Here is a 26,691-nt window from a genome sequence, read left to right as displayed (position 1 = left end):
ACCAGCTCACATCCCTGTCAACAACACCCTCAACCTGCGGGTTAGGAGAAAAAAGGTCTGGGCTACAGGCAGAATGCCCACCATGAGACTAACTGTTTGCTGAGTTTCTGTGACCGGCCTTCCGGAGCGGAAACTTTTGGACACCCCCTGGTGGGGACCGGCGAGAGTGGGAGGGCCGGCAGGGATACTGGGAGGAGGTGCGGTGGCAATCGGCCAGGCGCTGTTTACACTCTTTGGAAGGGAGGGAGGGCAGGAGATGGTAACACAAGGGGAACGGGGGGAGGGGGTGTGCTTGCAGACAAGGGGTGGGGGTTAAAACAATGTCTGCTTTAATGGAGCATGGGCATAATGGGTTTCCTTGACCTTTGAACTCACACAGAAAATCCCTCCTAACCCTCTCTCAGGAATTCCATTGTCCTCACGCAAGTGAACACCACTGTCCAAACATGAACAAACCCACGATAAGAGACATGTCGTGTTCTCCCTAGGCAGAGGGTTGTCACCAACATTAACAATACTCAGACAGACACGTCCGCACAGATACACGCATCGGTTGGCATAAGCGGATATGGACGGAAATGTATCTAATCTGATTTTGGAAGCTATGCAGGGACGGGCATATTTAGTACTTGGATGGGAGAGTGCCTGGGAATACCAGATGATTTAAGCTGTTTCTCTCTGTTGTGTCAAATTTCCTCTGAGTTTTATGTTTTAATTGTGATGTTGTGACTGGAAAAAAATAAAAACATTAAAAAGGTGACACTGCTAATGTGGCTGACACCAGCCACAAGTGGCTTCTTTTCCACGAGTGCCGTTGCTTATGGCCATACCACATACAACACGGCCAATCTTATTTGATCTCGGAAGCTAAGCAGGGTCAGGCCTGTTTAGTACTTGGATCAGAGACTGCCTGGGAATACCAGGTGCTGTAAGCTTTTTCTCTCTGTTGTTCTCCCTTTCTCCAGCAGGGGCCACTGGAGCCCCACTGGTACTCCAGCTAAAGCTCTGAAATAAGATTCAAATTAAGCCTCATCGTTTTGCTAGGCACTCCTTTCTGTGGAGGGCCCAATGCCATTATTCCAGAGCGCCACAGTGTGGACACACAATGCTCATGTGTGATGCTGCTGTGGGAGGGTGACCGAAGAGATCAGTCTCCTCCCTGCTTTTTACTCCAGTTCCTGTCCTTTCATTCCTTTAACACAGAATATCAAGGGAGAGTGCGGACATGGACCCCCACCTCCAATGTCCATGAGTCCGGAGATCGCTGCTGCCCGATACCACGCTGCTTGGTCCTTGTTTGGTGGGTGATTCTGTAACGGAATTATTCGTCCTCCTCTGACGAGGAGTATGAAATGTCGGACCAATGCGCAGCGTGGTATGTGTTCATGATGTTTATTAACTGAACAAAAAAAATACAAAATAACAACGTGAACTAAACGAAAACCGAAACAGTCCTGAGAGGTGCAGAAAACACTAGACAGAAAATAATCACCCACAAAACACAGGTGAGAAAAGGCTACCTAAGTATGATTCTCAATCAGAGACAACGAATGACACCTGCCTCTGATTGAGAACCATACCAGGCCAAACACATAAACACAACATAGAAAAAAGAACATAGACTACCCACCCCAACTCACGCCCTGACCAAACTATAACAAAGGAACTAAGGTCAGAACGTGACACCAGTGTCTAGTCATGGCCACCTAAACATCCACAGCTTCCAATTAGATTATTCATCCTATCTCCTCCCTCCTGCAACTATTCCCCAGGCCGCTGCTGTAAATGATGTGTTCTCAGTCAACTTACCTGGTAAAATAAGGGTTAAAAGGGTTACAAATAAATCTTGATGCACAGATTACAATTGGTCAGACCAATGTTGAACAGTCCTTACCACAGGTGCTTCCTGCTTACGTTTCTGTCTATAGGCATGGAGGAGCAGGGGGAGGCGTGATCTGACTTGCCGAAAGGAGGGCTTTGTACCCATCCTGGAAATTAGAGTAACAATGATTAAGGGTGTTCTCTCTGTGTGTATTATAAGACATAATAGAATTTCAGGGAGCGTTTTCTTCAGATTTCCTTTATTAATGTCCCCAGCTACAGTAAATGTTACCTCAGGATATGCGGTTTCCAGTTCACACAAAGTCCAGTGTAATTCGAAAATTATGGGAAAATGTGAGATCTGCACCTCCTACTTCTTCGAAGAGGGTGCTGTTCCCTGACACCACCATAGACTACACTATGCACAACCAAAGGCTCTTTTAAGAGCCATCCACATTGCAATACTAGTATTCTTCCATTTACTTAGCTAAGTCAACTGCATTTATTAAATTCCCAGTTTCTCTCCTTTTGATTTCTACTTCTCACGTAAGGGTGTGATGTCTGTACAAAAACAAAAAAGGCTGTTTTAAACCACCCATATTGAAAAAAAAAATGAACAATTAGACACCCTATAATCCACACCTAAACACTCATGTATCAATCTGATTGATGGAATGTGTTGTGAAGTAAGCAGACTCAGGTGTATAACTGTGGCTCCTTCCACCTTCAAAGAATAGGCAAGAGCCATGGAGAATAGTAAGACACTTCATGATATGTATAACTACGCTATAAATCAAATCAAATTGTATTTGTCACATACACATGGTAAGTAGATGTTAATGTGAGTGTAGCGAAATGCTTGTGCTTTTAGTTCCGGCAATGCAGTAATATCTAACAAGTAACCTAACCTAACAATTTCACAACAATTACCTTATACACACACAAGTGTGAAGGAATGAATAAGAAAATGTGACTCACCTATTTGTCTTATGTACCAGGTGAGTCCACACACAGATTCTCTTTAACTACCTTATTTTCTCAATAAGCCTCTCTCCTTCACTTCATCCCTCTCTCATCTAGGTTATATCAGCTGTGTCGGTGAACCCCTGCCGCATCTGAACTGGCTACATAGAGGGCACAGCATGATCAGAGGTGAGAGGTCACTTGGTAGGGTCAACAGGAAATATTATTAAAGAGATGATATACTTTGAAATACAGATAGAGATGCAGTAGTCCACCTCCTGATTATGACTGCTTAAACATGTTAGCAAGTTTAAGCTTTGTGTTTAAAAAAAAATTCTCTCTCTTGTCTGCAGGTATGTTTTGAAGTGAGAGGATGCCAACCCCCAGTCCCGTCACCTGCTCTTAAGATAACTGTAACGATTGTCGTCGGGAGAAGGAGAAGAGGACCAAGGTGCAGCGTGGTAAGTACTCATAATAATTTTAATATATACGAATACTTGAACAAAAAACAACACGACAAAACAAACAGTTCTGCAATGTGCAATACACACAAAACAGAAAACAACTACCCACAACCCATAGTGGGAAAACAGGCTGCCAAAGTATGGTTCTCAATCAGACAACAATTGACAGCTGCCTCTGATTGGGAACCATACCAGGCCAAACACATAGAAATCTAACACACTGAACAAAACATAAAATGCCCACCCCAACTCACGCCCTGACCAAACTAAAATAGAGACATACAAAAGGAACTAAGGTCAGGACGTGACAATAAACCTTCAGGCCGACTGGGAGCCAAAGTCTGGTTTGGAGACACCATTATGTAATTGTGATGAACTGAGAGATGCCTTCCCTGCTATTACCTCTCTCCTGTTGTCTTTTATAATTATTTAACCAGTAAAGTCAGTAAAGAACAAATTCTTATTTACAATGACGGCCAAACCCGGACGACGCTGGGCCAATTGTTTCACATCCCTATGGGACTCCCAATCACATCTGGATGTGATGCAGCCTGGATTTGAACTAGGTACTGCATCTCAGTCTCTTGCGCTGAGATGCAATGTCGCCATTCGGGAGCCACCTATTTCTTTCTTCTTTGTTTTTATAGTGCACACCAGATGTGCATTAAAGTACAGATTGAACTTGTATTTACAGTTGAAGTCGAAGTTTACATACACTTAGGTTGGAGTCATTAAAACTCATTAAAACTCGTTTTTCAATAACTCCATAAATTTCTTGTTAACAAACTACAGTTTTGGCAAGTCGGTTAGGATATCTACTTTATGCATGACACAAGCAATCTTTCCAACAATTGTTTACAGACAGATTATTTCACTTATAATTAACTGTATCACAACTCCAGTGGGTCAGAAGTTTACATACACTAAGTTGACTGTGCCTTTAAACAACTTGTAAAATTTAAAAATATGATGTCATGGCTTTAGAAGCTTCTGATAGGCTAATTGACATAATTTGAGTCAATTGGAGGTGTACCTGTGGATGTATTTCAAGGCCTACTGTCACACTCCATGCCTCTTTGCTCGACATCATGGGAAAATGAAAAGAAATCAGCCGAGACCTCAGAAACAAATTGGAGACCTCCACAATTTCTAAATGCCTGAAGGTATCTCTACAAACAATAGTACGCAAGTATAAACACCATGGGACCACGCAGCCATCATACCGCTCAGGAAGGAGAGGTATTTGGTCTCCTAGAGATTAACGTACTTTGGTGTGAAAAGTGCAAATAAATCCCAGAACAACAGCAAAGGACCTTGTGAAGATGCTGGAGGAAACAGGTACAAAAGTATCTTTATCCACAGTAAAACGAGTCCTATATCGACATAACCCAAAGGCAGCTCGGCAAGGAAGAAGCCACTACTCCAAAACCGCCATAAAAAAGCCAGACTACGGTTTGCAACTGCACATGGAGACAAAGATTGTACTTTTTGGAGAAATGTCCTCTGGTCTGATGAAACATAAATAGAACTGTTTGGCCATAATGACCCTTGTTATTTTTGGAGGAAAAAGGGGGAGGCTTGCAAGCTGAAGAACACCATCCCAACCGTGAAGCACGGGGGTGGCTGCATGTTGTGGGGGTGCTTTGTTGCAGGAGGGACTGGTGCACTTCACAAAATTGATGGCATCATGAGAAGGAAAATGATGTGGATATATTGAAGCAACATCTCAAGACATCAGTCAGGAAGTTAAAGCTTGGTCGCAAATGGGTCTTCCAGATGGACAATGACCCCAAGCATACTTCCAAAGTTGTGGCAAAATGGCATAATCACAACAAAGTCAAGGTATTGGAGTGGCTATCACAAAGCCCTGACCTCAATCCTATAGAACATTTGAGGGCAGAACTGAAAAAGCGTCTGCGAGCAAAGAGGCCTACAAACCTGACTCGGTTGCACCAGCTCTGTCAGGAGGAATGGGCCAAAATGCACCCAACTTGTAAATAAGAATTTCTTAACTGACTTGCCTAGTTAAATAAAGGTTAAATAAATACAAAAAATAAATACAAAAATTACCTATCCTGTGTTTATCAGATCAATCCAGATAAAAGAAATTAGATAGTGAGAGGAACCGGTTTTAGAGTATTTACATGATGCATAGGAAGTGTAGTGTACTGTTTTTTAAAATTCTATTTCTGAATATATGAATTACAGATCAGCCTTTAACTAGTTAAATCATGATTTATAGTCTATTGTATAGTTACAATGTGTAACCATTGATGTCCCAGGGTCAAGATTGGTAAACACTGTTCAAGTGTATAATTGTAATACTGCACATGCAGACACAGGTTCATTCAAAGACTGGAATTTGATACAACTGGTATTGGATATGACTGAAAAAGAATCTCAGACATTCATACCTGAACTGCACATTTATTTGACAAGGTAGAGTACATGATCAGTGAATATATTAAATGTACAGGCTACAATGTGGGGATCTTATGCATGGTAAAAACTTCATCTATATATGACTTGCATTCTTGGCACACTGTTATATTCTACTCAATCCATTGGCTTCATTAATGTCATTTAAACAGTTTTGAAATTGATACAACTGGCTATGATAGCTGAGGTTCATAGCTAGGTTCGGAACTAATATGTATACCAAACTTTTTAGGGTCTATACACAGATCGGCTACATACTGTAGCTAGCTACACATCCATAGGCATACAGTTATTTTTATCCTCCACTGCACAATAAGCAAGAAAATAGTTAGCTAGCTACGTTACTTCATCTATCTGCATTGCATGGCAAATATCAGCAAGGCAAACTTACAAAATTGTACATTCAATTTGCAGTAAATGCTTTAGCTAGCTAGAATCTTTAAATCCACTGTTAAACAAGACGACGGCAAGGTTTCCTGGTTGTTTCAGGAGTCCATAAAACATGAAACAACCAGAATTACAATTTCATACTCAATTATTTTTTTTCAATTACATACATACTCATGTCACAACACCCATAAAGCTAGCAGGCTAATGTTAGCTAGTCAGCTAGCTTGCTAAATCGTTTTTTTGTAAATTAACTTCATGACAAAAGAAGATGCATTACCGTTTCTCTCGACATTAACTAACATATTCCTCTACATTTTTTTGCATGATTCGTTATGACGTTATAGTCACTTACATTTGCTTCCATCCTAGTATTTTTGTCAGTCATCTTTGCTGGAGAGCCTTGGGTTGGGTAGCATAGCGTCAAATTCGTCATGGGAACTTGATATGATTGGTTATCACCCAGCGGTTGCCGATGGTGATTTACATAAAGTTGGGAAAAGTGTATATTTTTCACCGCCTCCCATACACCACCCAAAGGTCCGCCCTCTCCGCTTTCCATTCTTCCATTGAACATCAACCGCGCGCCACCGCTTGCTCATAAACAACCTCCGGGCACCGTTTGCTAGTGAACACCCTCCGTCAACGCCCGTATACATTCCTTCAACCTTGCATTGCATTCCGTTGCGTTATTCCGTTATGCTGATGAAGTCGATCGTTTGACCAATAACAACAGCTGTGACGGGCCAGGCTAAATGTTAACCCGGCCCACATTTAACCCCGCCCCGTTCCGCGGTCTGCAGCGACGACCATCTGGCGCTCTTTGCATTCTGCACTAGGTATACCACTATTCTGCGATTGCGACTCATATCGCACCGGTAAACAACAAAAGACAATGCTACAACCACTACGAAACATTAGTTAACCTGGTTCACATGAACCGTTTTCTGGCTGGACCGTCGTGACAGTAGCGTGTGTCTGAAGATGGCGACTGGAACGGGTTGGCAGCAACCATACAATACCGCGTCTGGCAATCCATGTATTATTACTAGTACAGGGAAATATAATTCATCGAACATTTTTTACGAAGCAGGTTTAACGATGGAATATACTCAAGACCTGCACCTGAAAATGAGTAAGAAAATAGCACAGCTGACAAAGGTTTGTTGATGCGCACGTTTTCTTGCAAACTGTCACAGTCCAGGCCAATGCATGTATTTGTCCTGCTGGCAATGGCAATTATGTAATTCATTATAAATTCACCTAGGCTACAGTGTCTTTGTGACATGATTAGAATAATTTAGTAAAGGATACGTTGTTATAGTGAAAAAAAAGGCTACGTTGTTATAGTGAAAATCACACTCTGATGCTGAAGAAAAGCATTTAAATGTCCCTGTTGGAGTGGTCACTCATCGCTAAGGAAATATACAATTCAATGTTATTGTGCCACCTAGGAACACTGCAATTCTGTTGAGGCCTGATACATTTGCGAACAGCAGGAAATGTATTGTCTTACATAATTCCTGAAAGATGGTCTGTTATATACTGTATGGTTTATATAGTCATTCAATGTCAGCTACAGTAGGCCCTAAAAAACATTTAACTGACAGGATATAACTTTTGAATTGTGATTTTCTGTTACTAGCCTTCAAAGTATTTACACTTTTCAAAATGTGTTGTATTATAGCCTGAATGTAAAATGGATTAAATTGAGATTTTGTGTAACTGATCTACACACTACCCCATAATGTCAAAGTGAAAATGTGTACCTAATTAATTAAAAATGAAAAGTTAAATTTACTTGAGTCCTTCCTAACTTAGTTGCTGGAAAGGGAGGAAACTGCTCAGGGATTTCACCATTAGGCCAATGTTGATTTTTAAAACAGTTGCAGAGTTTAATGGTTGTGAAAGGAGAAAACTGAGTGTTTTAACAACATTTCGGGCAAACACATCACTGAGTATCACTCTTCATATTTTCAAGCATAGTGGTGGCTGCATCATGTTATGAGTATGCTTGTAATCGGCAAGAACTCGGGAGTTATTTAAGATAAAAATAAAGGTAATACAGCTAAGCGCAGGCAGAATCATAGAGGAAAACCTGGTTTAGTCGGCTTTCCAACAGACACTGGGAGACAAATTCACAATTCAGCAGGACAATAACATAAAACACAAGGCCACATATACACTGGAGTTGCTTACCAAAATTTCATTGAATGTTCCTGAGTAGCCTAGTTACAGTTTTGACTTAAATCGGCTTGAAAATCTATGGCAAGACTTGAAAATGGCTATCTAGCAATGATCAACAACCAACTTGAAAGAGATGGAATAAATAAAAAATAACAATAGTCAAATATTGTACAATCAGGTATGCAAAGCTCTTAGGCTGTATTTGTTACTCCTGTGAGTGAGAATGCTATACCAATTTAACTCCTATGTGATTATAGTTCTCCATCAATTTAAAATGTGTAGGGGACAGATTGGAGTGGCAGCAAGACTTAAACCTTAAATGGTTTAGCATTTTGCCATGTCCCTTTGGTCTGTTTTGCCCAGTAGTTGCTGCCAGTTTGGAAGCCTTTGTTAAGGCCTCTAGAAGTGCACGTGACATAAAACACCTAATATTCTGTAATGTTTGTTAACACTTTACCTAGCAGCCAACCAAACTACTTGCACCAATCCCTTTTAATTACAGTAAAATACTATGAAATATAAACCCCTCCTCTCAACAAATTTCATTAATTTATTCATCCATTTTTTCATTAGTTAATTCCGAAAGTATTAACTTTTTTTGTATAGTGTAATACAGTACATTTTACAGTATTGTACTTGGTGTCATTACACAGTACTTGCTTTGATACTGTATTTATATTAGTGTACTGTAATATGAAATACAGACTTTAACTGCCTCTGAGCTGCCTGTAAACTACTGTCAAATTCCTGGTAACCCCTTTACAGTGTTTTTTAATGCAGCATCCACCAACAAGCTGCTTGCTTGGCTAGTGGGAATGTCCTGAGCCAGCGTAGAATGGATTAAGAGGTGTATCCTCCTCCGCACATCCTCATACCCACCCATATGTAATGACAGCCGATGACTGACTTTGGCAAGTTGACACCAGCTATCATGGCTGTTTTCTGTTGTTTCATTGTTAAGATAATGTTGTGTAGCATTTGACTAAGCATTCAACTAAAGCAAACATTTATGTAACAATATATAATTTCATATCCTCTAAATCTTTACTGATCGAATTCTCTAAATGCACCATGAGGACAATTGTTCTGATGCTATTCAACCAGTGCCAGTGGGGTACACGTTACATGCCATCCTGTGGTTGTATAGATGAAGGGCATGGTCATATTCATTAGTGCACAACAAACCATTTTGTAACAGAAAACGTTTTGAAATAAGGACAAGTTCATGTAGTCCCTCCCATTTTCCGTACATTTTCTTTTCTTTGGTGAGTTGTAAATACCGCCCCGGTGACGGTAATCAATACTTGCTTCCATTCAGCCACAAGAGCATTAGTGAGGTTGGGTACTGATGTTGGTGAGGTTGGGTTCCTCAACCCAATCGAACACCTTTGGGATGAATTGGAATGTCGACTGAGAGCCAGGCCTAATCACCCAACATCAGCGTCCGACCTCACCAATGCTCTTGTGGCTGAATGGAAGCAAGTCCCCACAGCATGTTCCAACATCTAGTGGAAAGCCTTCACAGAATATTGGAGGCCGGTATAGCAGCAAAGGGGTGACCAACTTCCTATTCATGCCCATGATTTTGGAATGAGATGTTCGACGATCAGGTGTCGAAATACTTTTGGTCATGTAGAGTATGTCTGGTAAAACTAGTGTCAAGTTTTTCTGTGCATGTGAGGAATGTTGGACACACCAGCAAAATCTTAGACAAGGTAAACAGGCAGAGACACGGGTGTGTTCATTGTTGTAAATCAAATTTTATTGGTCACATGCAGATGTTATTGCGAGTGTAGCAAAATGCTTGTGCTTCTTGTTCCAACAGTGCAGCAATATCACACATATAATCTAACAATTCAATTTCCACAACAACTACCTAATGTATCTAAAGCTTTTGTTTTTAATGAACAATTTCCTAATGTGTTAGTTATGTGTCATCTATGATTTACTAACTGATTATCTTTTTGATGCTGTGAGGATCCTTAACTATATCCTCACTAATCTTCTCAATCCTCATAATTTTCCTTTTCCTTGTCTTTTTGCTCTAGGTTATCTACGCCCTCAACACGAAGAACGACGAGCATGAGGACGAGATGGAGTCACTGCGGGAGGCCCACGAGGACGAAGTGCAGCACATTGTGACGGAGACACATGACAAGATCATGCAGTATAAGAGCAAGATGGTCGACGAGGTTGACCTGAAGCGCCATCTGCAATCGTTGGAGGAGTCTGTGGAGCTGCACGAGCACATGAAGCGGCAGGCACTGGCTGAATTTGAGATGTACCGCCAGCGCATGGAGGACTCGCAGCTGTGTACTGAGGCGCAACACACTCAGCGCGTGGTCTCCATGTCACGCGAGGTGGAGGAGATGCGCCGCGACTTTGAGGAGAAGCTGCGCTCCTTTGGCCAGGCACAGGCCCAGTTCGAGCAGGACAAGCGGAGGGCAATTGACGAACTTCGCACCACCCACCGGCAAGAGGTCCAGGAGCTGCTCCACAGCCAGCAGAACCAGAGCGCCAATTCCACCGTGGATCAGGAGAAGCTGGCTGAGCTGCACAGGGCTGAGGTGGAGGCCCTCATGGAGCGAGTGGAGGAGCTGACCAAGGGCAAAGTACATCTGGTGGAGGAATACGAAGCCAAGCTCACCAAGGCTCAGGGCTACTATGAACGCGAACTGGAAGCCATGAGGCGCACACAGCAGCTGACTGCCGAGAAACTGCTTGCCTGGAAGAGGACGGAGGTGGAGCTGAGGAAGGAGTTCCAGGTGCAGGAGGCAGTGCTGCAGAGGACACTGGGAAAGCTCCGGGCTGAGCTGCAGAGGGCGCAGGAGGAGGCAAGAGAAAGCAGGGACAAGACCAACAGGCTGCAGGCTTCCCTCACCAATGCAGAGGGCACCATTAAGGTAAAATTCTCATGCATATTCACGTGTGCCGTTTTGTGTCAGCAACCCTGTTTGTGTATGTTTCCGGTATGTTTCATTGTACTTGGGTTATCAATATTTATTTCCAGACAATGTAATAAACTATAGCCAACTCATATTTAAGAGGTTAATTTACTTGGAATTAACTAAACTGCCCTGTGCTTCTCCGGCCATGCATATAGTCTACTCTATTTAATTGAGACCACACATATAGGCACATTTGATCTCGCATGCCCGACTAGGAGAGGAGAGTAGGGTACTGAACTTCAAGCATCGAATAATGAGTTTAGATTGGTTTGACATCAACTCCTGCCTGCAGCATGAAAAATGCAGATTGTGCCGCAATGATGACTGATGGTTCTCTTTTATCCCTGGTAGTTTGTTGATTGATTCATGTCACTGATTGGCCAGATCTTCAATTTACCAGCTGTGAAATAATCACTGATTTATATGGGAAGGATGAAAATCAGCAATACCTTTGACCTCAAAGTTGAGATTTGAAAAAAGGGGCTACTAACTAAACTATAGTACTACAAACTAAACTACAGTTTTAATGCGTTGTTTCTGTTCCTTGACCTGATATCTCAGAACTTGCACAAGCAGCTGGAGGAAGCCATCCAAGATGGGGAGATCTGGGTGATGCAGTTGAAAGACACGGAGTATGAACTGGAGGGGAGCCGAGATCGAGTGCAGCAGCAGGCTACTGAGATCCTCCACAAAGCCAGTGAGATATTAAACCTCCATTTATCTTGAGAGTTTGGATAGAGAATACTAATCTCTGGTATTTTGAATTGTTTTAAATATGTTCAAAATGTATTGGTGATTGGCGGGATAACTGTACGTTTTCCTGGTATATGGGGTGAGAGTGAAATATAAGGTTGTCTGGCCAGATAAGAAAACATGTTATTTTTTGATGAAAGAAGGTTAGGCCTATTAAAGAAAAAAAAACACTGTTTTTTTGTGTGCTAATTTACTTCCATATTCGCACAGGACGAGTATTACTACAGAACATTGGTTATGTAATTATTACTCCAGAATGTCTGTTATTCCAGAGGACGATTTGTACGGGATTCATTTTTTTCCAAACTGCCCCTTTGTAATTCTATATTTTTTTTCAATAAATTGCCTGGAGGTTTTTTTATTCCAGGTGTGAAGATATTTCAACATGTCCTGGTGATAACAGTCTACACTGATAACTCAAGATTGGCTTCCAAGTTTCTAAACCATACAAAACCATCTTTGTCTATTTGAATTGAGGAAGTGTGATCATAATCATTATTTCAGCGATCCGAGGTAGACATCCTAATTGACCCCCAGCCTGCAGATGTGAGCTAAACAGAGCACTTGCACTTCAAATCAAATTGTATTTGTCACATGCGCCAAATACAATACAACCTTACCGTTTACAAGCCCTTAACCAACAGTGCAGTTCAAGAAGAGTTAAGAAAATATTTACCAAATAAATGAAAGTAATTTTTAAAATAAAAAGTAACATAATAACAATAATGAGGCTATGTACAGGGGGTACCGGTACCGAGTCAATGTGCGGGGGTACAGGTTAGTCAAGGTCATTTTTACATGTAGGTGGGGGTAAAGTGACTATGCATGGATAATAAACAGCTAGTAGCAGCAGTGTAAAAACAAAAAGAGGGGGGGGGTCAATGTAAATAGTCTGGGTGGTCATTTGATTAATTGTTCAGCAGTCTTATTACTTGGGGGTAGAAGCTGTTAAGGAGCCTTTTGGACCTAGACTTGGCGCTCCGGTACCATTTGCCGTGCGGCAGCAGAGAGAACAGTATATAACTTGGGTCACTAAAGATGTGTTTTTAGGCTATGGATGAGAACTTGAACTTGTTATTTAAGTTTAGCACAGTTGGAATGCTGCTTTGCAATCTATTAACAGCAAGTGTTGCACTAAATAGGGGCACAAACCATGAGGTCAAAGAATTGTCCATAGAGCTCCGAGACAGGATTGTGTGGAGGCACAGATTCTGCGGTAGGGTATTGAAGGACACCAAGAACACAGTGGCCTCCATCATTCTTAAATGGAAGAAGTTTGGAACCAGCAAGACTCTTTCTTGAGCTGGCCACCTAGCCAAACTGAGCAATCGTGGGAGAAGGGTCTTGGTCAGGGAGGTGACCAAGAACCCGATGGAGCTCTATCAGAGTGACCAGAGTTCCTCTGTGGAGATGGTTGCCCATCTGGAAGGTTCTCCCTTCTCTGCAGCCCTCCATCGATCAGGTTTTTATGGTAGAGTGGCCAGACGGAAGCCACTCCTCAGTAAAACGCACATGACAGCCCGCTTGGAGTTTGCCAAACGGCACCTAAAAGCACTGTCAGACCATGTGAAACAAGAATGTCTGGTCTGATGAAACCAAGTTTGAACTTTTAGGCCTGAATGCCAAGCGTCACGTCTGGAGGAAACCTGGAATCATCCCTACGGTGAAGCAAGGTGGTGGCAGTATTATGCTGTGGGGATGTTTTTCAGGGACTGGGAGACTTGTCAGGATCGACGGAAAGATGAACGGAGCAAAGTACAGGGAGATCCTTGATGAAAACCTGCTACAGAGCACTCTGGACCTCAGACTGGGCCAATGGTTCACCTTCCAACAGGACAACGACCCTAAGCACACAGCCAAGACAATGCAGGAGTGGCTTTGGGACAAGTCTTTAAATATCCTTGAATAGCCCAGCCAGAGCCCGGACTTGAACCCGATCTAACATCTTTTGAGAGACCGTGAAATAGCTTTGCTGCGACGCTCCCCATCCAATCTGATAGAGCTTCAGAGGATCTGCAGAGAAGAATGGGAGAAACCCAAAACGTACTGAATAAAGTCTGCATACTTATGTAAATGTGCTTTTTTTCCAGTTTTTTATTTTTAATACATTTGCAAAAAATTCTAAATGCCTGTTCTTTTTGTCTTGATGGGGTATTGTGTGGAGATTGATGAGGGAAAAAAACAATTTAATCAGTTTTAGAGGACCTTGGAGTTTTTTCCGTCTGGAATTATTACTCTCCTGCTATGTAAAAATGACCGACATGGCAGATTCAGATGGGACTTAAGTTACGGATGTGGTGATTTGTGCTCGTGTACATAATTACCTACACCCATCTCCCCCATTAAACTAATCTCCTGCAAATAGGGCTAAGCTTGTCTGGTCAAATAAGAGAACATATACAGTGCCTTGCGAAAGTATTCGGCCCCCTTGAACTTTGCGACCTTTTGCCACATTTCAGGCTTCAAACATAAAGATATAAAACTGTATTTTTTTGTGAAGAATCAACAACAAGTGGGACACAATCATGAAGTGGAACGACATTTATTGGATATTTCAAACTTTTTTAACAAATCAAAAACTGAAAAATTGGGCGTGCAAAATTATTCAGCCCCCTTAAGTTAATACTTTGTAGCGCCACCTTTTGCTGCAATTACAGCTGTAAGTCGCTTGGGGTATGTCTCTATCAGTTTTGCACATCGAGACACTGACATTTTTTCCCATTCCTCCTTGCAAAACAGCTCGAGCTCAGTGAGGTTGGATGGAGAGCATTTGTGAACAGCAGTTTTCAGTTCTTTCCACAGATTCTCGATTGGATTCAGGTCTGGACTTTGACTTGGCCATTCTAACACCTGGATATGTTTATTTTTGAACCATTCCATTGTAGATTTTGCTTTATGTTTTGGATCATTGTCTTGTTGGAAGACAAATCTCCGTCCCAGTCTCAGGTCTTTTGCAGACTCCATCAGGTTTTCTTCCAGAATGGTCCTGTATTTGGCTCCATCCATCTTCCCATCAATTTTAACCATCTTCCCTGTCCCTGCTGAAGAAAAGCAGGCCCAAACCATGATGTTGCCACCACCATGTTTGACAGTGGGGATGGTGTGTTCAGGGTGATGAGCTGTGTTGCTTTTACGCCAAAGATAACGTTTTGCATTGTTGCCAAAAAGTTCAATTTTGGTTTCATCTGACCAGAGCACCTTCTTCCACATGTTTGGTGTGTCTCCCAGGTGGCTTGTGGCGAACTTTAAACAACACTTTTTATGGATATCTTTAAAAAATGGCTTTCTTCTTGCCTCTCTTCCATAAAGGCCAGATTTGTGCAATATACGACTGATTGTTGTCCTATGGACAGAGTCTCCCACCTCAGCTGTAGATCTCTGCAGTTCATCCAGAGTGATCATGGGCCTCTTGGCTGCATCTCTGATCAGTCTTCTCCTTGTATGAGCTGAAAGTTTAGAGGGACGGCCAGGTCTTGGTAGATTTGCAGTGGTCTGATACTCCTTCCATTTCAATGTTATCGCTTGCACAGTGCTCCTTGGGATGTTTAAAGCTTGGGAAATCTTTTTGTATCCAAATCCGGCTTTAAACTTCTTCACAACAGTATCTCGGACCTGCCTGGTGTGTTCCTTGTTCTTCATGATGCTCTCTGCACTTTTAATGGACCTCTGAGACTATCACAGTGCAGGTGCATTTATACGGAGACTTGATTACACACAGGTGGATTGTATTTATCATCATTAGTCATTTATGTCAACATTGGATCATTCAGAGATCCTCACTGAACTTCTGGAGAGAGTTTGCTGCACTGAAAGTAAAGGGGCTGAATAATTTTGCACGCCCAATTTTTCAGTTTTTGATTTGTTAAAAAAGTTTGAAATATCCAATAAATGTCGTTCCACTTCATGATTGTGTCCCACTTGTTGTTGATTCTTCTAAAAAAAATACAGTTTTATATCTTTATGTTTGAAGCCTGAAATGTGGCAAAAGGTTGCAAAGTTCAAGGGGGCCGAATACTTTCGCAAGGCACTGTATATATTTTTTTTACCAAAGAGAAGTAGGCCTATGTATGTTTTTTAAATACATTTTTTTGTTTGTTATTGAAGTAGGGCTATATGCTTTTACTTTTTGAGAAAAATTTGTTTTGCAGATTGAGGGTTATTCGAGACTAGTTTCATCATCCTTTTATATTCTCCCTCAGTGCCAAGTCCTTTCTTATTTTGTACTTCCCTTTGCAGTTCTATGAATAACTCATGCATTAAATTCAGTAAGATATTGTTGGAAAAAACGCATTGTTTTATTTTACTTTTAAGCTAACTTAGCACTTTACAGTGAGATTTTAACCACAAGGACACTTCATGGACTTTTGAGTGTTCATCCCACTTGAATATTCTGACAGAACAGATGTTCAGTGTCTGATATGAAAGCATTGCCCATTTAACTTGCCTTTCTGCCATTGCCCTTCACACACTCACCATCTGCTTGTTTTGCATGTGTGCCTCCAGGTCAGATAGGCTCTCTACAGGCCACCCATATGAGCCACGAGGCCACTATCAGGGACCTGGACTTGGAGCAGAGCCGCCTGAGGGAGAAGATCCTCAGGCTGGAGGAGGAGAGGGAGAGGGTGCTCAACCAGAGCCAGGCCACCGACGAGCAGCACAAACATCAGGTCCTCTCACTGGAGCAGGTATTCAACTTCTCTCAGTTTGTAAGATGTGCTGAATATTATATTTCACTTCTCCTAGTGTCTCAGTGTTTAGTAGATCCAGACACTGGGAAAGTGGGAAGTTTCACAGATAGCAAGCATTTGTTTGGCCAACATATTTGGCAAAAAACATTATGTACAGTACCAGTCAAAACTTGAACTTGAAAAGTTCTTGATATTTAACGGATTGACTGATCTTCATGTTTTAAAGTAATGATGAACTGTTTCTCTTTGCTTATTTGAGCGGTTCTTGCCATAATATGGACTTGGTCTTTAACCAAATAGGGCTATCTTCTGTATACGACCCCTACCTTGTCACAACACAATTTATTGGCTGAAACGCATTAAGAAGGAAATAAATTCCACAAATGAACTTTTAACAAGGCACACCTGTTAATTGAAATGCATTCCAGGTGACTAACTCATGAAGCTGGTTGAGGGAATGCCAAGAATGTGCAAAGCTGTCATCAAGGCAAAGGGTGGCTACATTGAAGAATCGCAAATATAAATATATTTTGATTTGTTTAACACTTTCTTTGGTTACTACATGATTCCAAATGTGTTATTTCATAGTGTTGATGTCTTCACTATTATTCTACAATGTTGAAAATAAGGAAAAACCCTTGAATTAGTTTTTGTGTCAAATTTTGACTGGTACTGTATATTGATTGGCATGGCATTGTAAAAGGTTGTTAGCTGCCAATATTTATATAACTGTTTATATAACTGTTTTCGATGATGCCAATGTTTTCAGAACGTATGCATGCTTTCTAGGTTAGCTGTTCCCTCAGGCAGGTACCCGCCAGGGAGCTGGTACAAAACAGAAGAGTTCTGTATCTCAACCCTTCTCTTATTATGTAATACTCATTGTAGATATTGATGCTGGGCCAAATACACTGAAACATCTCAAGCTTCACAGTAGATCCAAACAACGGGAGAAGTTTAGTGAAGAAGCTTAGCCCTTCTATCTTGTGTTTAAATCCCCATAGTCGATTTCTGCGGCCCCATGGAAATCGAATTAACATAATACACTTTTTTTCAGTTTAAGCTACAGATATCAGTTTTGCATTGGATGTGTCTCAATCCTCTGCATCCACCAATGCCGCACTTACGCATCTGCGTTTAAAGGTGACAGAGCTAGAGCAGTGTTAGTCAGACCATCAGACATCCTGAATATCGGTCTTCTCACAAAATCGTTTGTCGTGTCCGAACGGTTTGGCCTATTTATGACCCCTATATGGAAAGATGAGACTCTCACAAACACAATCATGTTTTCTGTTTTGCTGTATGACCACCACAAGCGTGGTCTGAAGTTGGTACAGCCGATCTGATTCAATGCGTTTGTATGGGCTTATAGCAATAAGACCAAATGTAACATTGTTTTTGGTATTTTTATTATACTTCAAGGGGTCTTAAAATGTAAAACCAAATAGCTAAAATGTTATACAAAATTATCCTTGGTATAACCTTCCATATAGCTTCGTATATATGCAAATGTATGTGAACACCCCTTCAAATGAGTGGATTCAGCTATTTCGGCTACACCTCAGCCGTTGCTGACAGGTGTATAAAATAAAGCACACAGCCATGCCAACTCCATAGACAAACATTGGCAGTAGAAAGGCCTTACTGAAGAGCTCAGTGACTTTCAATATGGCAACAAGTCAGTTTGTCAAATTTCTACCCTTCTAGAACTTCCCGGTCAACTGTAAGTGCAAGGAGAAACAATGGCTCAGCCGCAAAGTGGTAGGCCACACAAGCTTACAGAAGTGGACTGCCTAGTGCAGGTGTCCACATACGTTTGGTCATGTAGTATACATAGTTTATCATTTCTTTAGCGGATTTTAAAACATCAACATATTGATTTTAAGAACCATTGGGTTCCATTAGTAACACTGCAGAAACTGCTGTTCTAAGATGAAAGTAGCCCATCTGCTCTCTATGGGGAGGGTACATTCATCTATTAGATTTCAGCTGTGGTTTGTTTCATTACAGCCATCACGTGTAAATGCTTCATGTATCTATGGCCCTTCGGATCTGCCAGGGTGTGAAATAAATCTTGCCAATCCCCCCCCCTCCCTTCCCAAGTCCCTTCGCGAGGAGAGGCAGGGCTATGAGAAGGAGCTAGCGAGGCTGAGGGGCAAATACGAAGAGGAGGGTGTGAGATTCAAAGAGGCCCAGGCACAGGCACTAGAGGAGCTGTCGGAGAAACACAGGGCGACGCAGGAGAGTGCACAGAACGCTGCAGAGAAGGAGAATAATCTATTGATGGCTGTGAGTATCATGCACACACACTGCCCTACACACTGATGTTTACACACTATTTAATACACTCTATTTATGCTACACTCTGTGCACACACACACAGCCACACTCAAGCCCAGTATCTATACATATATTCATAAACAATGAACTTGGTACACACCCCCAAGCCTACATACAGTGCCTTCAGAAAGTATTCACAAACCTTGACTTTTTCCAAAGTGTTAGTCTGAATTTAAAATGGAATAAATTTAGTTTTTTTTGTCACTGGCCTACACACAATAACCCATAATGTCAAAGTGAAATTATGTTTTTCAAAATGTTTACAAATGTATTAAAAATGAAAAGCTGAAATGCTTTGAGTCTAAGTCGTCAACCCGTTTGTTACGGCAAGCCTAAATAAGTTCAGGAGCAAAAACTTGCTATACAAGTCACATAAGTTGCATAGATTCATTCTGTGTGCAATAATAATGTTTAACATTTTTGAATGACTACCTCATGTCTGTACACCACACATACAATTATCTGTAAGGTCGTCCCTCAGTCGAGCAGTGAATTTCCAACACAGATTCAACCACAAAGACCAGGGAGGTTTTCCAATGCCTCGCATATAAGATGCCCTTACTGGTAGATGGGTAAAAAAAAGCAGACATTGAATATCCCTTTGAGCATGGTGAAGTTATTAATTACACTTTGGATGTGTATCAATACACCCAGTCATTACAAAGATACAGGCGTCTTTCCTAACTCAGTTGCCAGACAGGAAGGAAACCACTTAGGGATTTCACCATGAGACAAATGGTGACTTAGAAACAGTTAAATGGCTATAGTAGAAGAGAGCTGAGGATGGATTAATGACTTTGTAGTTCACTTTCAGTCAGTCAAATTCTGTACAACATAGTATGGGGAGTCGTACACTCTGGTTGAAGGATCTACAATCACTAATGACAAGGCCAATGAAATCCGCACCTCGCTGGAAACCCCGCCTTCCACAGGTGATAGGCATGAGGCATGGATTCATTCCTTCAATTATTCCCCTCTTTACCTTGATGTGAACGGGAACGATTCACGCTACTAAAACAAACAATTGGAAAACGAGACTGTCGTACGTTGCTCCAACTAAATTCCCTCATAGTGGTAGAGCCTGCTCACCCCCTGAACATTTGTGCTCAAGGTTGTACTTGTTCTCATAACATTTCTTATCATGCGGATATACAGTTGAAGTCGGAAGTTTACATACACCTTTGCCAAATACATGTAAACTCAGTTTTTTACAGTTCCTGACATTTAATCAGAGTAAAAATTCCCTGTCTTAGGTCAGCTAGGATCACCACTTTATTTTTAGAATGTGAAATGGCGGAATAATAGTAGAGAGAATGATTTATTTCAGCTTTTATTTCTTTCATCACATTCCCAATGGGTCAGAAGTTTACGTACGCTAAATTAGTATTTGGTAACATTGCCTTTAAATTGTTTAAATTGGGTCAAATGTTTAGAGTAGCCTTCCACAAGCTTCCCACAATAAGTTGGGTGAATTTTGGCCCATTCCTCCTGACAAAGCAGGTGTAACTGTGTCAGGTTTGTAGGCCTCCTTGCTCGCACACGATTTTTCAGTTCTGCCCACACATTTTCTATAGGATTGAGGTCAGGGCTTTGTGATGGCCACTCCAATACCTTGACTTTGTTGTCCTGAAGCAATTTTGCCACAACTTTGGAAGTATGTTTGGGGTCATTGTCCACTTGGAAGACCCATTTGCGACCAAGCTTTAACTTCCTGACTGATGTCTTGAGATGTTGCATTTTTATGGCGTTTTTTGAGCAGTGTCTTCTTCCTTGCTGAGTGGCCTTTCAGGTTATGTCGAAATAGGACTCGGTTTACTGTGGATATACATACTTTTGTACCTGTTTCCTCCAACATCTTTACAAGGTCCTTTGCTGTTGTTCTGGGATTGAGTTGCACTCTTTGCACCAAAGTACGTTAGTCTCCAGGAGACAGAATGCGTCTCCTTCCTGAGCGGTATGACAGCTGAGTGGTCCCATGGTGTTTATACTTGCGTACTATTGTTTGTACAGATGAACGTGGTACCTTCAGGCGTTTGGAAATTGCTCCCAGGGATGAACCAGACTTGTTGAGGTCTACAATTTTTTATCTTGGCTGATTTCTTTTGATTTTCCCATGTGGTCAAGCAAAAAGGCACTGAGTTTGAAGGTAGGCCTTTCAGTACATCCACAGGTACACCTGCAATTGACTCAAATTGTGCCAATTAGCCAGTCAGAAGCTTCTAAAGCCATGACATCATTTTCGGGAATTGTCCAAGCTGTTTAAAGGCACAGTCAACTTAGTTTATGTAAACTTTTGACCCACTGGAATTGTGATACAGTGAATTATAAGTGGTTATGTCGACATTGAATATCCCTTTGAGCATGGTGAAGTTATTAATACACTTTGGATGTGTATCAATATACCCAGTCATTACAAAGATACAGGCGTCTTTCCTAACTCAGTTGCTGGACAGGAAGGAAACCACTTAGGGATTGGGTGCGGTCCAGCGCTGGGTGTCAGCTGGTTTCCGGAACTCATCTTACCACTAAACTGACTGGGGCTTCTGGTGACGATAGGCAAACCTTAGCACATACTGGCACATACTGTAAACCGATTTCCACAGTGTTCACGGGTGTTAAAAGTGTTGTCTGCCATACGTGAGTTTGATGAAAAGTGTTCCTTCTCCATGTTCAGAAACACAGTTGTCAAGACTGGTGGAAATGGAAGAAGAACCAAGTGTTACACACATCCATGCTGTCTTCTATTTAATCTCTCTAGGCTTCATAAGAAACCAGAAAAAGAGCTGTCTGACTCCAGCTCAGCGCATTCCGTTTCTGGGTCTCGAGCTAGACTCATTCATGTATCACGCTTTTCTATCCCAACAGAGGGTGCCCGGGTTCCGGCTTTGCCACATTTTGGCTGGGTCACGTACTGTATTTTCGCCAGTGCCTACGTCTACCAAGTTGTTCCCTTGGGGCTATTGTTCATACAGCCCTGGACACGTACTGCAGCCTAAGCCTGTCGCTTTGGGTGTCCCTGTCAGGCCTACGGGCCAATGCCCAGTGGTGAGATTCTCTGCTATTGTCAGGGGCTGAGTTGTGTCCCGCAAGGTGATCACGACAGACGCTGTACGAAGGCAGCCCTATTTGGCCGGTATGGATACTGGTGTGGCACACCCTGCATGTCTATTAACCACATTATCTTGAGGTTCCCCCTGTTTTTGTTGGACCGTTTGTTCTAGTCATAACCGACTATGTCAGTGGTGCCGTGCATCAACAGATAGGGAGAGACTCACCCTCTCTCTCCCTCCTAACCTTGGCTCGCTTTCACTTTGGGTGACACGTCCCCGGTTGCCTCAACTCAGAACCTTTAAGCAGGTATATTGGAGGGGGTGCGCCAGGAGGACTTACCATTGATTCTTATGGCCCCCCGTTGGCCCAGGCAGCCTTGGTTCACAGAGAACATTCACCTATTGGGCGGGGACCTGTGGATACTCCCATTGCGCAGGAACCTGTTGTCCCAGGCACATGGGCAAGTTTGGCAAGTCAGATGAGAGATTTGATTCCTATGTGCCTGATGGCTAGAGGTTTACTGCCTTATGTTATTGCTACAATTCAGTCTGCAAGGGCGTCCTCCGTGAGAGGGTTTTATGCGTATAAGTGGCAAACGTTTGAGCTCTGGTGCCAAGATATAGCTCCTGTTCCTTTTCAGTGCTCTGTGGTCCTACAGGAGCTTTTCAAGTGTTCTTCATTTTAAAAGTGTACATTGCCGCTGTCTGGTTGGAATTGACGGAACCTCACCGGGGGCGGTCCTTAACCTATTGCACCCACATGGGACTTGGTGCTGGTTTTGGAGGCACTGTGTGCAGCTCCCTTTAAGCCTCTGGAGTTAGTAGATCTGAAGATCTTCTCCTACAAAACCTCCCTGCTCATGGCTTTGGCCTCTGCGAAATGTGTTGGGGACCTCCATGCGTTATCCATACATCCTTCCTGTTCTCAGTTTGACCTGGGCGACTATTGCGTTCAAATGTGGCCTTTGCCCCGAAAGTCATGGGTATGTCCTACAGGTCCTTAGCTTTTGAGCAATTTCCCTTTTTGTCGTCTCCTTTTGCTTCTGAAAAGCAACAGAGGTTACATGCCCTGTGTCCGGTGCAAGCTTTTCACACATACATTGAGCGGAGCCGGGATATCTGTTTATGTGACCAACTTTTTGCCTGTTTTGCTAATCCTGCTCGTTGCAGGGCACTCTTTAAGCAGCGTCTTTCCCCCTGGATTGTGGAGGCTCTCTCTCTGACATTTAGCAGCAAGGGTTACCTAGCAGTGTTCGCGCCCACTCCACCAGGGGTCTGGCAGCATCTTGGGCATTGTTTAAAGGATTTACTATAGGAGATATTTGTGCTGCGGAGAGTTGGGCATCACCACACACTTTTGTGAGGTTAATCATTTGGATGACACTGCTCCCAGTATAGCACACAGTATTCTTACAGCTGGTACAGAAGTAAGTCACTAGGCAGTGCACTGTGTGTGCAATATCCAGACTACCGCATCTGGAGTGGTCAGGTCTGGGTGGTCTGCCATGGGCCATTTCATTTAGTATCTGTTGGGGTCGGCTTGTTGACTGACTGAAAGCGAACGTAACATTTGGCCCCACAGGTTCCTGGGCTCGGTGAAGAGGGGTATTTAATTTAAGGAATTAATCCAAGCCTCACGCTTATCACCTGTGGAAGGCAGGAGCATCCAGCGAGGGGTGGATTTTATTGGCCTTGTCATGTGTGAGGTCCTTCAACCTAAGTCGGGAGAGTGCGATTCCCCATAGTATCTTGTACCTCGATTCCCTCCGGGGAACAGTAATTATAGTAATAACATTATGTTATAGTCCAAGACATGCATCCTATTTGCAACAAAGCACTAAAGTAATACTGCAAAAAATGTGGCAAAGCAATTCACTTTTTGTCCTGAATACAAAGTGTTTTGATTGGGGCAAATCCAATACAACACATTACTGAGTACCACTCTCCATATTTTCAAGCATAGTGGTGGCTGCATCATGTTATGGGTATGCTTGTAATCATTTATTACTAGGAAGTTTTTCTGGATAATGGAGCTAAGCACAAGCACAATCCTAGTGGAATACTTGTTTAGCCAGCATCACTACTCTGGACGGTTTTGACTTAGAATATGTGGACAACTACAAATACCTAGGTGTCTGGTGAGACTGTAAACTTTCCTTCCAGACTCACATTAAGCATCTCCAATCCAAAAGTAAATCTAGAATCGGCGTCCTATTTCGCAACAAAGCATCCTTCCTTCGTAAAACTGACCATCCTACCGAACCTCGACTTCTGTGATGTCATTTACAAAATAGCCTCCAACACTTTACTCAACAAATTGGATGCTGTCTATCACAGTGCCATCTGTTTTGTCACCAAAGCCCCATATACTACCCACCACTGCGACCTGTCCCTCAAGTTAAGCACAGAAATGTCAATGACTGTCAGGCAAATTTAAAGTGTTCTTTAAACATCAGTCTCAGTGCGTGATTGAGTTATATAATCTATAATTTTTATTAAATGAAAATGTAGTCTTAATTAGTTATTATTTAAAATTGCACATATTATGTTAGTTTGCCATTTTTCATGAAAGGTTTTAATGAAATATAGACCTACTAGTCCTATATTCTTGAATTATTTTACATTCATCAGCATTATGATTTCCAGTGCTCTTGATAGATCGTTATTTCATTGGGGGCGGGAATAGAAAACCTAGACGAAGAAAGTTGCAGCTGTCCGTTATCAATGTGAGATCAGCTAAATCACTGGTTTGTTCTTGTGGGTTTTGCATTGCAATCAAGTTTATTTTAGCACGACGATGCATTTAATCTCCCTCCAGTATCCCTTTAAGAAAACCAGTGCACAATGCGAAGTTCAGCTTCTTTGTTGCATCTCAAACTCATCTTGTTATTGACCGTCACTTTAGGAAATGGGGCAGGAGTTTGAGATTCGGCGACTCTCATTGGAGGAGCAGAAGAACTGTCTCCAACAGCAACTGGACAACCTGAAGAAGGAGCTTTCTGCCAAGCTCAATATAGCCAATCAAGAGGTAAGGAAAGTCTTTGACATAAACCAGGTTTCCATCCAATTATGCAATTAACGTACCTGTCAGATAAAAAAAATTCATGACAGGCCAGATTACAACTCTCAAATTGGCAGTACATTTCCTAAACGTCGACCAAACAAAAATGGCTAGAGAAGGGCCAATCATTTTTTTTTGTCAGTGGTTAGATAATGCGACAAATTGCAGTGGGAACTATTTCTTGGGCAATTGCTGATATAATTACCACCATATTGAGTTAAATTTGCAGTCATACAATGCTATGTTATGTGGTCCTCCCACTGCCTCGACTTGAAGAAGCATGCACAGTTTAGTAGGCTTCAGATAAAATAAGTTATGATGAACTTCACAGGGTGGTGAAAGTACACCAGTAGATCGAGTGTTAATTGGTAAGCTGGTGACATTATGATCGATGCTTGCCTGCCAATTGACAAATACTAATTATCTTGTTCTTATGTAGGCCTCCCTCTGCCCTGTATCTGCAAGCTGTTGGCTAAAGCACATGTCAAGACCAGAGTTAGCACGTTTGAAATAGTTCCCGCTGCAATTTGTTGCATTATCACAGACTTTTTGCACCAAAACCATCAATAGAGTTAAAAGTGGGATGGAAACGCATAGAATTTCAGTTTCAATTCTGTGAATGAAAAGTTACATGACAAATTGATTTTTCTGTACGCAGCCTTTGATTTGCAAGAAGCCAGTTTGATGGAAATGCACTGCTGCTAGTAAAATGTGCATATTAATTTGTGCAAACTAAAATCTTGGAAATCGTTCCACAAATTGATGGCTGATTACTTTAAAAGTCCTTATTAGCAGTTTAATTCATTTTTATCTTCATTACAGCAAACTTAACTGATTCATGGTATCGTATCCCATTGTGTTCTCTGTTACTGTACTCAGTGCAGCCGTAGTACATGGATTGGAAACTAGCTTGAGCATCTGCATCTTAGAATTTGCTTAATGCAAAATTTTACCTGCTTCTGTCAAATAGACATTCTGAAAAATCCAACACCAATGGCCCAATAGAATTTTGGTAGATTGCCATAGGTTTTCTGTTAATTATTGGAACGTTGGTAACTTATACTTTTTAATAACTTTTAAAACATGTACATATATAATATTAATTCTTTATATCTGTGTCCATGAGTTTTGGTTCAAGAGAAAATAGCCTAATTAATGAAAAAAGCGTCAAAACAACAATGCCATTATTTTTAATTGCCTCTGCAACTCGTCCCAAGTGTTGACTTTTTTCACAACTGCCAATAGTTTGACGCAAAAACATTGACAACAAATATATATTGACATAGAAAAATACATTTAATCAAATCTAATTTGTCACATGCTCCGAATACAACCGGCGTAGACCTTACAGTGAAATGCTTACTTACAAGCCCTAACCATCAATGCAGTTTAAAACTAAAACATAAAAAATAAGAAATAAAAGTTACAAATAATTAAAGAGCAGCGGTAAAATAACAATAGCGAGGCTATATACAGGGGGTACTGGTACAGAGTCCGTGTGCTCGGGCACCGGTTAGTCGAGGTAATATGTACATGTAGGTGTCACGTCCTGACCGTAGTTCCTTTTTTATGTCTCTATTTTGGTTTGGT

At 41.8% G+C, this 26,691-nt stretch overlaps 1 protein-coding gene across 3 annotated transcripts in view; it reads left to right on the top strand.

The window, feature by feature from the left end:
* The first annotated feature begins 3,176 nt into the window (after positions 1–3,176).
* Positions 3,177–26,691, top strand: part of fam184aa (family with sequence similarity 184 member Aa) — an 85,667-nt gene continuing 62,152 nt past the window's right edge. For 2 of the 3 annotated variants that reach the window (XM_064925600.1, XM_064925589.1), the window contains exons 1-6: positions 6,863–7,235; positions 10,310–11,164; positions 11,771–11,906; positions 16,466–16,647; positions 18,754–18,939; positions 24,946–25,068. In XM_064925600.1, the coding sequence (XP_064781672.1) occupies positions 7,059–7,235; positions 10,310–11,164; positions 11,771–11,906; positions 16,466–16,647; positions 18,754–18,939; positions 24,946–25,068 (1,659 nt within the window). In that variant the 5' untranslated portion in view covers positions 6,863–7,058. Of the gene's footprint in view, positions 3,246–6,862; positions 7,236–10,309; positions 11,165–11,770; positions 11,907–16,465; positions 16,648–18,753; positions 18,940–24,945; positions 25,069–26,691 lie in introns of those variants that run through there. The other variant, XM_064925608.1, reaches the window with a different exon arrangement.

Source organism: Oncorhynchus masou, chromosome 2 (assembly GCF_036934945.1).
Source record: "Oncorhynchus masou masou isolate Uvic2021 chromosome 2, UVic_Omas_1.1, whole genome shotgun sequence".
In the NCBI taxonomy this organism is placed as follows: domain Eukaryota; kingdom Metazoa; phylum Chordata; class Actinopteri; order Salmoniformes; family Salmonidae; genus Oncorhynchus; species Oncorhynchus masou.
Note: the sequence above shows the minus strand (reverse complement) of the source record. Positions and strands in the feature narration are given on the sequence as shown.